This window comes from Puma concolor, chromosome E4 (assembly GCF_028749965.1).
Source record: "Puma concolor isolate L17-30 chromosome E4, mPumCon1.1.hap2, whole genome shotgun sequence".
NCBI classification, from domain to species: Eukaryota; Metazoa; Chordata; class Mammalia; order Carnivora; family Felidae; genus Puma; species Puma concolor.
The window spans coordinates 24,841,283-24,858,930 of NC_141683.1; the positions used below are offsets into that span (position 1 = coordinate 24,841,283).

The window sequence follows — 17,648 nt, forward strand, 5'->3', positions numbered from 1 at the left end:
TTGACCAGATAATGGGCCATAAAGAAAATCTTATCAAGGAGTGCCTGGGTAGCTCAGACTCAGAATACCTGCTCAGGTCATGACCTCACGGTCATGGGATCAAGCTCTTCATGGGGCTCCACTAAGTGTGGAGTTGGCTTGGGATTCTCTCTCCCTGTCTATGTCTGCTCTTCCCCTACTGGTGCTCTCTCTCTCTCAAAATAAATAAACATTTTAAAAAAAAGAAAATCACATCAAATTTTTAAATTGCTTTTGTAAATTTTTTATTTAAATACCTGTTAGTTAACATGCAGTGTAATATTAGTTTCAAGTGTAGAATATAGTGACTCAAAACTTACATACAACACCCAGTGCTTATCACAAGTGCACTCCTTAATCCCATTCACCTATTCAACCCATCGCCCCCACCTACCTCCTTTCTTGTAACCATCAATTATTTCTCTATAGTTAAGAATCTGTTTCTTGTTTTCCTTTCTTCCTCTTTTTTCCCCCTTTGCTTGCTTGTTTTGTTTCTTAAATTCCAAGTATGAGTGAAATTATATGGTAATTGTCTTTCTCTGGCTGACTTACTTCACTTAGCAATTATACTCTCTAGCTCCATCCATGTTGTTGCAAATGGCAAGATTTCATTCTTTTTTATGGCTAGGAAATATTCCATTCTATATGTATATGCATCACCTCTACTTTATCCATTTATCAGTCAATGGACATTTGGGTTGTTTCCGTAATTTGGCTATTGTTGCTGCTATCAACATTGGGGTGCATGTAGCCTTTTGAATTAGTATTTTTGTACCCATTGGGTAAATACCTAGCAGTGAAATTGCTAGATTGTAGAATAATTCTATTTTTAACTTTTTGAGAAAACTCCATACTATTTTCCAGAGTGGCTGGACTGGTTTGCATTCCCAGCAGCAGTACAAGAGGGTTTCCCTTTCTCCACATCCTCACCAACACCTGTTGTTTTCTGTGCTGTTAATTTTAGCCATTCTGACAGGTGTGAGGTGATATGTCGTTGTAGTTTTGATTTGTATTTCCCTGATGGTAAGAGATGTTGAGCATCTTTTCATGAGTCTGTTAGCCATCTGGGTGTGTTTCTGGAAAAATGTCTATTCATGTCTTCTGCCGTTTTTTTTATTTAATTTTTTCATGTTAATTTATTTTTGAGAGAGAGACAAAGTGCAAGCAGGGGCAGAGAAAGCAGGAGACAAAGAATCCGAAGCAGGCTCCAAGCTCTGAACTGTCCTCACAGAGCCCTACGCAGGGCTCGAACTCACGAACTGTGAGATCCTGACCTGAGCTGAAGTCAGACTCTTACCCGACTGAGCCACCCAGGTGCCCCTCTTCTGTCCGTTTCTTAACTAGATTATTTATTGTTTGGGTGTTGAACTTTATAAGTTCTTTCTATATTTTGGATATTTATCTTGTGAAATCTTAAAAGATTGGAGAGTGGTCACCCTGTGTGTGGTGAGAGGAGGGCGAGAGGGACTGACTGAAGGGACAACCGGGGCTTCCCTGAGACCTAGTGCTGCGCGGTTTCCTGAGCTCGGTGCTGCTACAGAGGCATCTTCACCTTCTCGAGATTCAGCAGACCCTTTGCTTCCCTTCTCTTCATGCTTATCGTATTTCAACATAGAGTTTTAGCAATCCAGCATTCCAGTTTCTTGAGTTTTGAATTGTTAAACTCATTTATATCCAATGAGAGTGATCCTGTTGTTTCACACACGTATGTACACGTCCTTAAAAGAATAAGTGCATGGTTTGCAGGAAAAGCAGGTCGCAAATATCAACCAGCACTGCATTCTTGGCAAAGTTCACTCACGTTGTCTGGGTCTTGTTTGTGAAAGCGTTGCCTAACGTCAAGCTCTGTAAATTATTTCCTTTTTAATGTTTATTTATATTTGAGAGAGAGAGAGAGAGAGCATGCGCAGGGGAGAACACAGAGAGACAGAGACAGAATCTGAAACAGGCTCCAGCCTCTGAGCTGTCAGCACAAAGCCTGACTCATGGCTCGAACCCACAAGCTGTGAGATGATGACCTAAACTGAAGTCAGAGGCTTAACCAAATGAGCCACCAGATGCCCCAGTAAATGATTTTTAAAGGAGCTTTTATTATTATCTTTTGAGGTTTACACATGATAGACCTGAATGGGTTTGAATAATTAGAGAGTTAATGAAATCCAAAGTTTATCACCGGTTACACATTCTTGCACATTCCAAGAACCTGAGCACATTCCAGCAGAGAACATGCCTGGGTTTATAAGAACAAACCAAAGCAGGTCACAGCATTAACATTCAGTGGGAATACAGTGAAAATCTCATTCCAACACTGGCATTGCTGGGGTTTGTAACCGATTTTTTCTTTTACTTTGCAAAAGTTTCTGATGGGCGGAGCATCTGGTAATCCCTTTCATTCCCAAACTGTGTCTCACTTCCTGCTCTAATCACAACTTTTAGCAGAAGAGCAGCTGACATAGTGTAAGCAGTGTCGGCTATTAAATGTGCCCCTAAAGGATCCTCAAAATGAGATTTCCAGCACAGATTGTTTGGCTTATGTGGTGGACTGTTTGTGTTGCAGAAGGTAAGAGTGAAAAAAGAAAGCCTTTTATGTGTTATAAAACATTTTCTGTTCTGCTTTTCACAGTGGTATTAGGAATTTGGTCTAGATTGTGATTTAATTACTGTTCTGTAGCTTAATGTGTGAGTGGCTTTTGACATTGTTAAGTTTCAAAAAATAGAAGCAGCTTATTTAGATGTCGTGATTATTCATCATCATTTTATTTAATGTAAAAATTCAAAACATGTTTTAATATTTTGAAAGCTGTAATATAAGCATTTCCCTTGTAATTATCATAAAACATAATTTTATGCTTGGAATTTTTACCCAAATGCTTTCTGTGAAAGTATTAAGAAGCATATGAACATATATAGAACCAGAACAGAAATTAGACAATAGAAACCTTCAAATCATCTAATGACTAGATTTATCTCAGATATAGATGTTAACTCTTTCTAAAGAAGAATCCCTTTAGCATTTACAACTGTTATTGTCACGGCCTTAAAAGTCTTATAGACAAACAAGCATTACTTGTACCTTTGGCATGAATATATCATATAAATTTGAAAAAAATGAATATGCAATGTTTGTACATCTAAATATTCTAATGGATGTTTTCCTGTGGTTGTATTTGAGGTATATTCTAGAAGACCAGTCTTAAGAATAGTGAATATGAATGTAGAAGATTTTATTTTCTGGCATTAGTAAGGGAATTTCTGGACATATAATTAAATTTAATTCTAACACTACTTCTCAACAGATTAAAAACTTTCTTTGGATGGAATTTGGTTTCTAGTTCATGATAGGAAACTATGTGATACTATTTGATTTACTTTTTTTGAATGACATTTTTAAAACAAATGAGTTACCTATCATTCACAAATTTCCAAAACATTTCACTAAGTCAACAAATTTTTTTTGAATGCTTGCTTCCTGTCAGCCTCTATGCGTTGAGAAATACCAACAAATAACACTAAAGCTCTGTCATTGATGGTCTTTCAATCTAGAAAATGAAGGCAGATATCTCTCTTTAGTTATATTCCTCAGTCATTTTTTAAGGTTTATTCAAATATGCTTCATTTTTTTTCTGAAACACGGTGCGTTTTTAGTATCACATTCTGATATGCTATTGCTTGATTTTTAGGTCAGAAACCTTATATCCAGCCACCTTTGAAACTAGCTATACAATCATTTCCCTGCATATGTAAATATTGCAGTGTGTATTCAAATGTAAAATATTATTGTATTGGCAAAGAGTTCCAGAACACTCTTAATGCTACAAACCATTACAAACATCTTTTTCTGTACACAAGTGTTTTTGTCTTTTCTTTAGCAGGAGTATGTTCAGTGTCTCAATATTTACATATTGTTTGCCTAGGCTTTATGTAGACATCATTTGTCATGTAAGGAAGATTTGTTTTCTTTCCAGCTCATGTTTAAAACTCAAGAATTGATGCCAAGTTTAATTAAACTGTTTAAGTGATTACAAAGTGGAATTTGAAATTTTAAAATCGGGTGCTATAAGCATGTATTAAAAATTAAGTAATAGTGATTTAAACTACTTACTTACATAATCAATTCCAGCTGACTCATTTCACCTGTATTTTCTATTTCATCAAAATGTGTTTAAATGTGGCATCCGTTTCTGCTGGTGAATTGGGCATTAGCACTCTACATACTATGGTGAGACTGACTCACCATATCTGGCTACTTCCTAACAGAGGAAGTATAGCATTACTATTTAAAGCAATCCTTAGGTTAGCCTCATGATTTTCACAAAAGCACACATGATGCACAAGTGAGTAGGAAAAAAATTACATGAATTTTCAGCAGATATAGAACTGTGATTTATTCCTTCTTTGCCAAAAAGTTCTAAAATTGGCTTGAAATGCCAATTCCATCAGTCTACCATACCTAGCAAATTTCACTCAGCAAGATAGCCTTGCTCATTAAAAATATCTATATATCCTTTAGTAGTTGCCTCTGGCTTTATTTCCCATGTAGAAATAAATATGAAATAGTAAATTGAGATATTGAGAAATACCACATTGAATAGTGAATGGTAAATTGAGGAATTGAGAAGACAGTTTGGAACACCAGCACAATCTGCTTTACTCAACCAGTCTTAATGTTTTAGCATTTCATAAATTGCCTCTGTCCTGTTCAGAGTGAACATTCCTCAAAAAATCCTCCTCACTCTAAAGAGGAATGATAGCCATAGGAAGAATTTATTGGCCCAAGTTTCATGGAGACCAGTTAGTACCTTTTCGATGCAATAGGCTCTCTGCTCTGCCATTGCCAGGTGTGTAGAAACATTAGTTGTTTCCTTGTAAAACATCGCAATTGAACGAATCACCACAGGCTGCTAAGAACTGGTCATATTTACAGGACAAAGTTTAGAATAACAGTCCCTCAATCTTACCACATAGTTTCTGTTTTCTGGGATATATTATGACCAAGCTTTTCAAGTAGACCATTTAGACTTCGGGTCTCAAAAGTGTATAATCTTTGAAAGTAACCCCAGCCCAGAAATTCTTGGCTGAGAAATGTGAAAAAATTAAAACCTACTGAAACACGTCCAAGTACACACTGGCTATTCTTTTTGGAGAGATATAGGTGTTATCTATTTCTGGAGGCTTAAAGGGCAAAACATGTTCTTTCAGGACATAAAATATATTATAGATCAAAGCTAGAGAGATTCTCTTCTATCAGAAAGTAAAGCAAAATAATTTTTATATATTGTTTCAATGCAAGATGGTTTCAAGTTTGAGTTAACCCGAAGTGGGAAGAATAATTGATATTGTAAATCATAAGAATTACTTATAAATTAATTAAAAGTACTATTTTATAAAGTATACGTGAATGTTATACATAGTTATCTAATCCAGAACTTGAGGTGATGGTTTTAATCCTAAATTCTATGTTTCAATTCCAAAGTGATAAATAAGAATTCTTCTTCTCCCTTCACAAAAAACCCAAGTTTTCAGAAATAGTTGTGTGGTGTTTACCTATGTGATGTAATTTAAGGTTGTGCAATAGCCCAACTGCCTTCAATATCCTCTTTTCTTTGAAAATGTGTAGGGGCACCTAGGTGGCTCAGTCAGTTAAGCATCTGACTCTTGGTTTTGGCTCAGGTCATGTTCTCACAGTTTGTGGGGTTGATCCCCATGTCAGGCTCTGCACTGAAAGCTGGAGCCTATTTGGGATTTCTCTCTCTTTCTCTCTCTCTCTCTCTCTCACTCTGTGCCCCTCCAGTACTCACACTCTATCTCTAAAAATAAATTTTGAAACATTAAAAAATATAAATTGCATTTAAAAAAAAGAAAATGTTTTACACATATAAATTCAACAAACCTGAAATTTGTGTAGAATGAAAAATACTCTGAATACTTTAGAACAGTTAAATCTAGTATTATTTACTGACTATATGGTGAATTATTATAAGCTGAAAAGTTCTGTATTACAATTTTAGTGAGGAAAGTTAGAAATGGATGATGAGGGTGAAGAACAGGACTAAGAAACTCTGGAAGGTGAGGTGGCCACGGGGAGTGGAGATCTGATGGGTGAAGCGTGACAGTGAGCGCCATGAGAAGGGTCAGAGCAGATGCCCCGGCAGTGTCATGAGAGGGAGAGGTGTGCCACAGCAAGCCTTGTTTATTTTTAATGTAGACATATTTGGAGAATCCATATGCTACTCTTCTGCCTGCATATAATGTTAAACTAGAACTGAATTATTAAGTATTGCTGAAATTGTTCTTAACTGAAAGTAAGTCCCCCAATGACGCATAAATTAGTAGGTTCTTCATCTTTGGCCTTTGATAGCTAGGGTTTCTGCCAAAGTCTACATCGATCCACTTTGCTCAATCCCTCATTGTTATACAGCCTTTGCACTTTTCCTTCTTCCCAGTTATGCCTCTCCCTCACCCCACTCACCATCCCCTACCTGCCCAGGATGTAAGATTTTCCCAACCAGTCTATCCTGTGCTCACTTACCTGATGTGCTCTTTACCCATATCTTAACAACTTTAACTAGTTTCAGAATATGGTGCATAAATAAGAGATGATGTAATTGAGGTAAAAAGTGCTAAATTTTAGGAAAATATCACAAAAAAAGAACAAAAGGAAAGGGGTAAAAATATTTGAAAGACCACTTTTATGTGTTTGGACATTTTAATTGAGAGAGCCAAGTTTCTCAAACCATGTTGACCAAAAATGTAATAGATAGGAAAGTGATTATAGAATTGTTCCTTCAAAGGCTCCCAAAAGCCTTTTTGAACAAAATTAAAATGATTCCTGACTTCAAAATTATGGCATACATTCAAAATTAAGACATGTAGACAAGAGGTACAATGGAGTTACAGATAGCAGAGTTTCTTGGGTTCATGCAATAGAGCTTTGAGATCACTGCACACGTGTTCTCATGTCTTACCTTTTACATTGGTTACTGTCCACTGTGCTCTTCCCATGGGTTGCCTGCAATCTGCGGATATAATGGAAAGGTTCCAAAAGAGCTTCATATTCATTCATTCTTTCATTCATTTATTTGCCCATCCAATGGTCACTTTTTAAGTGACTGCTAAGTGCCTGCTAAGTGCCAGGCATTAGGACTAGCATTTACCAAAAGGCCATTTAGTGGGGAAAACAAAAGGAATGATTATTGTATTTCATCAACATATTGTATTTTACTGTATAAAGCATTGTGATGGAGACAAGCAAAAGAGAGACTACAGGATCATTTAGAGGAGACAAGAATTCCAAATTGGAATGAGAGTCTGTAGTGGGATCAGGTTGGGGAGTTTGTTTGTAAGAGGTGGAATGAAGAGAGCCAAATCTGTCAGGGTCACGATGGCATCTTGGGTAGGCTTTGAAGGTTGGATGGGAGTCATGGAAATAAGGATGCCAGGGAGGAGGACATTCAAGACTGAGGAACATGGCTCCTGGGTGGCTCAATTGGTTAATCATCGGACTCTTGATTCAGCTCAGGTCATGATCTCAGTCTTGACATCGAGTCCCGTGTGGAGCTCCACACTGGGAATGGACCCTGGTGGTATTCTCTCTCTCTCTCTCTCTCTCTCTCTCTCTCTCTCTCTCCCTCTCTCTCTCTCTCTCTCTCCCTCCCCCTCCCTCCCCCTCTCCTTCTACCCTGCCCCTTCCTTAAAAAAATAAAAGGAAAAATACAAAACAAAAAAAAAAACTGAGGAAACAACAATTGTGTTTACAAAGGACTCATAGTAGATCTGTAAAAATGGAGGATTGTGATCATCCCCACCTTTCTAAATCTGCCATCAGTTACAATTCCACAAGTACTACAGGTGAATTTGGGTATAGTGTGTGCTGTTTTTCTTCTTTTCTTTTTCAATCCTTATCCTCAAGATTATCATAATTATTCAGATGCAAAATCATTCCTGCTACAGTTTTTAAAGGTCCTCGTTTTAATATCACCCTGTAACTAAGCTCCTTTTTATAGCAACTAGTCAATATATACTAACAATTTACTTTAAGAAGCTACCATTTTGACTTGGACAATAATTGGCACTAGGTAGTAGCGACCCAAATACTACACATTTCAAGAAATTTGATTTCAGAGATATATGCAAGCTGTATCTTGATAGTAACTTGTTTGAATCCTAATTATGGCATTCTTGTATTCTGCCCAATTTCTTATTGCTATGACCTATTCTCCCATTTGCTTTTCATAGTCCTGGAATTATCTTCTTGGTCTTTATGTTGTTAAAATTTCAAGAAGAAATTGCATAATCATATTTAAAAAAATTTTAAGTGTAAGTTTATTTTTTCAAATGCTTTAATAGTGTAATGTAATCTCTATCTGCTTTTGCCTGATTTGCCTGAGGTTTTTTTTTTTTTATTTTTTATTTAAAAAAATTTTTTTTTTTTTTTTTAAATTTTTTTTCAACGTTTATTTATTTTTGGGACAGAGAGAGACAGAGCATGAACGGGGGAGGGGCAGAGAGAGAGGGAGACACAGAATGGGAAGCTGGCTCCAGGCTTTGAGCCATCAGCCCAGAGCCTGACGCGGGGCTCGAACTCACGGACCGTGAGATCGTGACCTGGCTGAAGTCGGACGCTTAACCGACTGCGCCACCCAGGCGCCCCTAAAAAAAAATTTTTAATGTTTATTTATTTTTGAGACGGAGAGAGACAGAGACAGAGCTTGAGGGGGGCAGGGACAGAGAGAGAGAGGGAGACACGGAACCCAAAGAGGCTCCAGGCCCTGAGCTGTCAGCACAGAGCCCGACACGGTGCTCGAACTTGTGAACCGCGAGATCATGACCTGAGCTGAAATCGGCCACTTAACTGACTGAGCCACCAAGGCGCACCCCCCCCCCAAGTTGTTTTTTTTTTTAAACTTCATTACAACTGATATTTTCTTTATAGAGGTGTATATATTCTTTGCCACATATCTTTAATTATTCTTGTGTTATTTGTAAAATAATCTGAATATATCTTATTTTGAAAAGTTATTTGGATCATATCATGTATATGCATATGTAACTAATATTCATATATACCAATGAGAAGATAGGAAAGAAATTTAACATAAAATATCTATTTTTGCTATTTCCATTTTGTCCATTTGATTTATTTTTTCTTAAAAAAATTTTTTTTTAATATTTATTTTTGAGAGAGAGAGAAACAGAGTGCAAGCAGGGGAGGTGTAGAGAAAGAGGGAGTCAGAATCCGAAGCATGCTCCAGGCTCCAAGCTATCAGCACAGATTCCGATGGTGGGGGGTCTTGAACTCTTGAACTGTGAGATCATAACCTGAGTGGAAGTTGGATGCTCAACCAACTGAGCCGCCCAGGTGCTCCTTGATTTACATTTTCCACCTTGATTTTTAGTTTTGCTTTATAATATATTCTAGTGCCTACTAAGTTTAGAAATTAGGCTACTTAAAAAGTAGTATCTCCTGTTCTTTTTTTCCCAAAATAATTTTATTTTATATATTTATTTTTTTTAATTTCTCCACAAAGGGAATTTTATTGAGGGCGCTAGCTTATTTCACGCTCAAAAGACCAACTGCAACCAAATGAAGTGAACATAACCTCAAGATTTTATTGTCTTCATAACATAAAAAATATGAAGCTTAGAACTGGATTACTTGGCCCTCTTCTTATCTCCTCCCAGTTCAAAATGCTTGCATCTCTTAATGGCCAGCATTCTCTTAGATCGGTAGTTGGGCTCAACACATTCAAGCCTCAGAACAATCTTCTTTGTGGTTTTAGCCTTTTTCTGGGAAATTGGCTTAGTTTGCCCACCATAGCCACTCTGCTTCCTGTCATAACACCGCTTTCCCTGGGCATAAAGAGAATCTTTGCCTTTCTTGTACTGTGTCACTTTGTGGGGTTGGTGCTTGCCACACTTCTTGCGGAAAGTCCGACAGGTTTTAGGAACATTCACCATGGCTGCAAGAAGACTATTGGCACAGAAAGAGCTCCCAAAATAATTTTAGAAAAATAGAGAAATTGTGCAAAGAGCCCAACTTGAGTCTACCAAAACAATCTGGTACACATTTGATTAATGTTTTCTCAAATATATACTTTTATCATGATTTACTTTATTCAATTAAGAACACTTTTCAAATAATAGTTTATAGATATATTGACATTAAAAACAAGTATTTAGGTGTGTGTTGTATGTTAATCATGCCCCTTTAAAATTTGAAAGTGGAAAAATTCAGTAAGTGATGATTATTAAACTATCAAGGATATTTGTTTTTAACTTTAACAAAAATTTTGTAACTGCGTCCCTCAAATTAAAGCAAAATCAATCCTATTCCTATCAATTGCCAAATCTATTCACACTCTCATTTAGGGACAAAATAATTTTTTAAATCTTTTTTATGTTTATTTATTATTAAAGAGAGAGAGAAAGGATGCATGTGATGGAGAGGGCAGAGAGAGGGAAAGAGAGAATCCCAAGCAGGCTCTGCACTGTCAGTGCAGACCCCAATGTGGGGCTCGGAACTGTGAGATCATGACCTGAGCCAAAATTGAGAGACAGACACTCAACTGACTGTGCCACCCAGGCGCCCGGGACAGAATAATTTTTTATTATTTTTTAAATGTTTATTTATTAATTTTTGAGACAGAGAGAGATCACGCCCAAGCAGGGGAGAGGCAGAGAAAGAGGGAGACTCAGAATCCAAAGCAGGCTCCAGGCTTTGAACTGTCAGCACAGAGCTCTTCCTGGGGCTCGAACCTACCAACCCTGAGATCATGACCTGAGTTGAAGTAAAATGCTCAAACCACTGAGCCTCCCAAGTTCCCCAGAATAATTTTAAATTATAAAATCAGACCAAGAGAATAAAAAGTTCATCAGGTAGTGTTTTATACATATGTATGTATATGTATATATATGTGTGTGTATATATACATATATATATGTATGTATATACACACACACATATATATATGTGTGTGTATATATATGTATGTATATCATTTAACTGGCATTAGATGACTACAAAACACATAAGATGAAATATTCATTGTTTAAACCTAAGTAATACTTAAGACATAAGAAAGATTAGTTCATTCATTAACGTAGAACTTGTGGAGAGAGATGGCTATTCAAAAAAAAAAAGTCAAAAGCTAAGTCCTACCTTAAAATATGTTTGTATGCTTTTGAAATATATTTATGTTACCTATTTAATAAGCCCCCTGCCCTGTTTCTTCAAGAACTGCCAACTTAATTCAAGCAAATGCAGTTGTTATTCATACATGCCAACAATTTGGCTACATGGGGTAAAATAACTTTTTGTTTAGTTAAAAATCTTTTCTGAGAATGTGGTTTAACTGAGCTTGAATGGTTTTTTAGTCAATTCAGACAAGCAAAAGTCATGTCATAAGATCTGCTTTATTACTGCTAGAACAAAGATAGTGACTCATTTAAATATTTTGTTAGGACATGAGTTTATTCAGTGTTTTGAAGATAAGAACAAAAGTTATCAGGAAGTAAATTTGAGGTTAGAAGATCTTCGTATTAAAGAAAATCGCTCCATTCTGTAAAACAGGAAGGAGATGGTCATTATTCTCTGGGAGCTTACATGTGATGGGGGATAGACGAAATGCTTGTAAACATAAAAGTAATAATGAATCGTGAACTATGTTGTGAAGGAAGTAAGGTAGGGGCCGGGGAAAAATGACTGGGGTACAGAGACTTTAGCTGGGCTAGTCTTAAGTGGGTCACTTTGGGGAAACAATATTTCAGAAGAACCCCAAAGATGAGACAAAGGCAAGCACCAAGAGTCTCTGGTGCACACGTTCCAAGAGAGAAAACAACCAAAAGACCTAAAGGAAAAAATGCATTTGACATGCACAACAACATACAAACAAACCAGGATGGCTTTGGTGTAATGCGTAAATGGTATAGGTGACATGATGACATCAGAGAGAATGGCAAGAGCCAGAAAAGGCATTCCAGGGGCAAGGTAAGGAGTTCACAATGTCTTACAAGTAAAAGCAAAAGCCACCAAAGATTTTAATCACAAGACTGGCATGACCAATTTTGCAAAAAAAAATCCTGTGTAACCCTGTGGAGTATGGAGGCTTGGAGACTAGTTAGCAGCTGTTTCTTAGTCAAGGTGGCAAATGATCATAATCAGAACTAAAATTTTGAATATGGCAGTGGAAAGATGGAGAAATGGAGTAGGGGGCAGTGATACCATTTTCTTACAGTCAAGAGATGCCATTTAAATTCATGGAAAAAGCATCAGAATTTTAAGAATTATTTGAAAGGGTAATCGATATGAGAACTTTTGTTCTACGGTAAATATATATACACAGTAAATATTGTGAGAAGCTGGTAGGAATGAGAAGGAAAGCCGGCCAAAAAAAAAAAAGCCAGCCAGATGTCTTGAGAGGGAAATCTCGCAAGAGCAGATACAAAAGGGGGCCAGCCAGATGTCCAAGGTTGGATACTCCCCTTGCATGCTTTTGGCTTCCGAAATCTTGCTTGCCCCCTGCACCCGTCAACTGCCCATGTAGCACAATTGGTAAGAGCCCTCTCCCCTTGTTTTTCTTCCTTGAGCCCCAACAATCCTACCCATAAAGAGAGGCCAGCACCAGGACCCAGCGGTCAGCCTTTGGAGGTGACTCCGCTGGGCTGGCACCGGTGAGAAACAGTCTTTCCTGATTTCCCAAGTGTGTGTCTCTTGTCTTTTACTGGGCACCGAGAATTTGCTGTAACAGGAAGATTATGTGAAAGACATGTCTCCTTGTCTTTTCCATCTGGTTGTTAAAAGCAATTAACCAAATTTGAAAACTCAAGAACTAGTGGTATAAATATATTATCTTGAAATATAACCAAAAGAAAATGTGTTTGCTTCAGGCTACCTAATGGTCGTGTGTGTGTGTGTGTGTGTGTGTGTGTGTGTGTGTGTGTGTTGATTATTTTAATGTTCTGAAGATGGGTTACTCTTTTGGAAGATTCGTTAGTTTTAAAAAAATAATTTAAATTGAATAAATTAATTGATAAAAGCTTTATTACTCTTACCTTGCATTAACTTAATAGGATAAGGAACTATTTATCAAAATGTTAATATATTACTGAAAAATAGTTCCATAACTCAAAATATTGGCATCTTTGTTTGAAATTTAACTTATTTTCCCAATAATCTGAATGCCATGAAGTATGAATTTATAAAATGAAAAACACACTTATTAGCCTTTAATTAAGTATAAAACATTCATGTGAAAACATGAACATTAAATTGAAAAATGAACAACAAAAAATCTGGCTCTTTGGGAGTGGGGGAATCCAGAGGTGTTTGTGGTGTTTTATGGTAGGATATTAGCACCATCTAGTGGACAACCAGAATGTTTACTTAAATTCGAAAAATCAAAACTGTAATGTGGAATCATTTATTAAAAGTTCCCTAACATAAATGTGCTAAAAAATTTGCTAAAACATCAAAGAAAAAATACTGCATATCAAATCTCACACAAGTATTTACTACACAAAAATATCATTTTTTTAAATGTTTATTTTTGACAGAGAGAGAGACAGAGCATGAGCAGGGAAGGGGCAGAGAGAGGGGGAGACACAGAATCCGAAGCAGGCTCCAGGCTCTGAGCTGTCAGCACAGAGCCTGACGCGGGGCTCAAACTCACAGACCGCGAGATCATGACCCGAGCCAAAGTCAGACGCTCAACCAACTGAGCCACCCAGGCACCCCCTGTGTTCTTCTCTAGGATTTTGTTGGTTTCCCATCTCATATTTAGGTCTTTCATACACTTTGCATTTATTTTGTGTATGGTATAAGAAAGTGGTCCAGTTTCATTCTTCTGCATGTTAATGCCCAGTTTTCCCAACACTGTTGAAGAGACTGTATATTTTTTTCCATTGGATATTCTTTCCTGCTTTGTCAAAGATTAGATGACCATATAGTTGTGGGTCAATTTCTGAGTTTTCTATTCTCTTCCACTGATCTATGTGTCAGTTTTTGTACAGTACTATCTTGGTATTATCTCAGTATTGTCTTGGTGACTCCAGCTTTGTAATACAGCTTGAAGTCTGGAACTGTGAGGCCTCCAGCTTTGCTTTTATTTTTCAGGATTATTTTGGCTACTCAGAGTCTTTTGTGGTTCCATACAAATTTTAGGATTGTTTGTTGTAGTTCTGTGAAAAATTCTGGTGGTTCAGCAAATGGGTGGACTGATTTGGCTGCTATAGGCATTTAATGATATTTGTTCTTCCCATCCATGAGGATGGAATATTTTTCCATTTCTCTGTGTCGTCTTCAATTTCTTTCATCATTGTTGTATAGTTTTCAGAGTACAGATCTTTTACCTCTTTGATTAGGTTTATTCCTAGGTATCTTATGGGGTTTGGTGCAAATACAAATGGGGTGAATTATTTTATTTCTCTTTCTACTGCTTCATCGTTGGTGTATAGAAATGCAACAGATTTCTGTACATTGATTTTGAATCCTGTGATTTCACTGAATCGTGTATCAGTTCTAGCAATTTTTAGTGGAGTGTTTTAGTTTTCTGTATAGAGTATCATGTTGTCTGTGAATAATGAAAGTTTTATTTCTTTCTTGTTGATTTTTAATGTCTTTTCTTTCTCTCTTTTCTCTTCTTTTCTTTTCTTTTCTTTTTTCTTTCCTTTTCTCCTTTTTTGACTGACTGTTGAAACCAGGACATCTAGTTCTATGTTAAATAACAATGGTGAGAGTGGTCATCCCTAGCTTGTTCCTGACCATAGAAGTTCTCAGTTTTCCTCATTGAGAAGTATATTAGCTGTGGGTCTTTCATATATGGCCTTTATGAGGTACGTTCCTTTTTCCCTATTCTGTTGAGTTCTTTGTTTTTGTTTTGTTTTTGTTGTTTTTTAGAAAGAGAGAGAGCATGTGCAAACATACATGTAAGTCAGGGGAAGGACAAAGGAGAAGGAGAGAGAATATTAAGCAGGCTCCACACCCAGCAAGGACCCTGACATGGGGCTTGATCTCCCAACCCTGAGATGGTAACTCGAGCCAAAATCAAGAGTCAGGCACTTACCAACTGAGCCACCCAGGCACCCCAAGAGTTTTTTATCAAGAATTGATATTGTCATATTGATATTATCAAATGTTTCTTCTGCATCTATTGAGAGGATCATATGGTTCTTATTCTTTCTTTTATTAATGTGGTGTACCATGTTGATTTGTGGATACTGAACCATCCTTGCAGCCAAGGAATGAATCCCACTTGATCTTGGTGAATGATTATTTTAATGTACTGCTGGATTTGATTTGCTAGTATTTTGTTGAGAATTTTTACATCTAGGTTCATCATGGATACTGGCCTGTAATTCTTTTTTTATTTTGGTCTTTGTCTGGTTTTGGAATCAAGGTAATGCTGACCTCATAGGACGAGTCTCGAAGCTTTCTTTCCATTTCTATTTTTTGAAAGGATTTGGGGAGAATAGGTATTAACTCTTCTTTACTTAAAAAAAAATATTTATTTTTGAGAGTGCAAGTGGGTGAGGGGCAGAGAGAGAGGGACAGAGGATCCAAGGTGGGCTCTGAGCTGTCAGCAGAGAGCCTGATGTGAGACTTGAACTCACAAACCACGAGATCACGACCTGAGCTGAAGTCAGACACTCAACTGACTAAGCCACCCAGGTGCCCCAGAATTAATTAACTCTTCTTTAATTGTTTGTTAGAATTCCCCTGGTCCTGGACTTTTTTGTTTGTTTGGGAGATTTTTTATTCCTGATTCTATTCCTTTGCTGGTTATCGGTCTGTTCAAGTTTTCTATTTCTTCCTGTTTCAATTTTGGTAGTTGATATGTTTCTAGGAATTTATCCATTTCTTCCAGATTGCCTAATTTGTTGGCATATAATTTTTCATAACGTTCTCTTATACTTGTTTGTATTTCTGTGGTGTTGGTTGTTATCTCTCCTCTCTCATTCATGATTTTATTTATTTAGGTCCTTTTTCTTTTCTTTTTTGTTAAGTCTGGCTAGGGGGCTATCAATTGTATTAATTCTTTCCAAGAATCATTCCTGGTTGCATTTATCTGTTATGATTTTTAAAATTTGTTTCTATAACATTATTTCTGCTCTAATCTTTATTATTTCCCTTCTTCTGCTGGTTTTTGGCTTCATTTGTTGTTCTTTTCCTAGTTCCTTTAGGTGTAAGGTTAGGTTGCGTATTTGAGATTTTTCTTGCTTCTTGAAGTAGACCTGTATTGCTATATACTTCCCTCTTAGGACTACTTTGGTGCTTTCCAAAGGTTTTGGACTGTTGTGTTTTCATTATCATTTCTTTCCATGTATTTTTTTATTTCGACTTTAATTTCCTGGTTGGCCCATTCATTCTTTAGTTGGATGTTCTTTAAACCCCATGTATTTGTTGTCTTTTCAAAATTTTTCTTGTTGTTGACTTCAACTTTCATAGGGTTGTGGCCTGAAAATATGCATGCTGTGATCTCAATCTTTTTGTACTTGTTGAGGTCAGATTTGTGACCTCATATGTGATCTATTCTGGAGAATGTTCCATGCACACTCAAAAAGAATGTGTATTCTTCTGCTTTAGGATGAAATGTTCTGAATATATGTGTTAAGTCCATCTGGTCTAGTGTGTCAATCAAAGTCATTGTTTCCTTAATGGTTTTATGTGTAGACTATCTGTCCATTGGTAAGTAGGGTATAAAAGTACCGTACTTTATTGTATTATTGTCAATGAGTTCCTTTATGTTTGTTATTCTTGTATATATTTGGGCATTTAAAGTTGGGGGCACAAATGTATACAATTGTTAGATCTTGATGGAAAACCCCTTTATTATGATAGAGTGCCCTTCTTTATCTGTTGTTACAGTCTTTGGTCTAAAATCTAGTTTGTCTGATATAAGTATGGCTACTCCAGCTTTCTTTTGATATCCATTAGCATGATAAATGGTTCTCCATCCCCTCACTTTTAATCTACACTTTTAATCTACAGGTGTCTTTGGGTCTAAAATGAGTTTATGGTAGGCAGCATATAGATGGTTCTTGTTGTATTATCCATTCTGATACCCTATACCTTTTGATTGGAGCATTTAGTCCATTGACATTCAGAGTGATTGTTGATAGATATTAATTTAGTGCCATTTTTTAATTTGTTTTGCCATTGTTTCTGGAGATTTTCTCTGTTCTTTTCTAAAGTTTGTTGCTTTGGTCTTTCTTTTCCACTCAAAGAGTCCCCTTTAATATTTATTGTGGAGCTGATTTAATGGTTACAAATTCCTTTAGATTTTGTTTGTCTTGGAAACTGTTTATCTCTCCTTCAATTCTGAGTGACAGCCTTGCTGGATTGAGTATTCCTGGCTGCATATTTTTCCCATTCACCACATTGAATATATCATGTCACTCCCTTCTGCCTGCCAAATCTCTGCCAGCCAAATAGGCTGCTAGCCTATTTTATCTTCCCTTTAAAGTTAGGGACTTCTTTTGTGCTGCTTTTAGGATTTTTTCTCTATCTCTATATTTTGTGAATTTAACTACAATATGTTTGGTGTTGGCCTGCTTTTGTTCATTTTGATGGGAGTTCTCTGTGCCTCCTGGATTTGGATGTCTGTTTCCTTCCCCAGATTAGGGAAGTTTTCAGC

At 36.8% G+C, this 17,648-nt stretch overlaps 1 protein-coding gene and 1 pseudogene across 7 annotated transcripts in view; one reads left to right on the plus strand and one right to left on the minus strand.

The window, feature by feature from the left end:
- Positions 1-2,252: 2,252 nt before the first annotated feature.
- Positions 2,253-17,648, plus strand: part of LOC147572500 (complement factor H-like) — a 154,678-nt gene continuing 139,282 nt past the window's right edge. For 2 of the 7 annotated variants that reach the window (XM_086693403.1, XM_086693404.1), the window contains exon 1: positions 2,256-2,578. In XM_086693403.1, the coding sequence (XP_086549529.1) occupies positions 2,521-2,578 (58 nt within the window). In that variant the 5' untranslated portion in view covers positions 2,256-2,520. Of the gene's footprint in view, positions 2,579-17,648 lie in introns of all 7 variants that reach the window. The other 5 variants (XM_086693399.1, XM_086693398.1, XM_086693397.1 and 2 more) reach the window with 5 other exon arrangements.
- LOC112864761 (large ribosomal subunit protein eL42-like) lies at positions 9,550-10,000 on the minus strand (annotated as a pseudogene).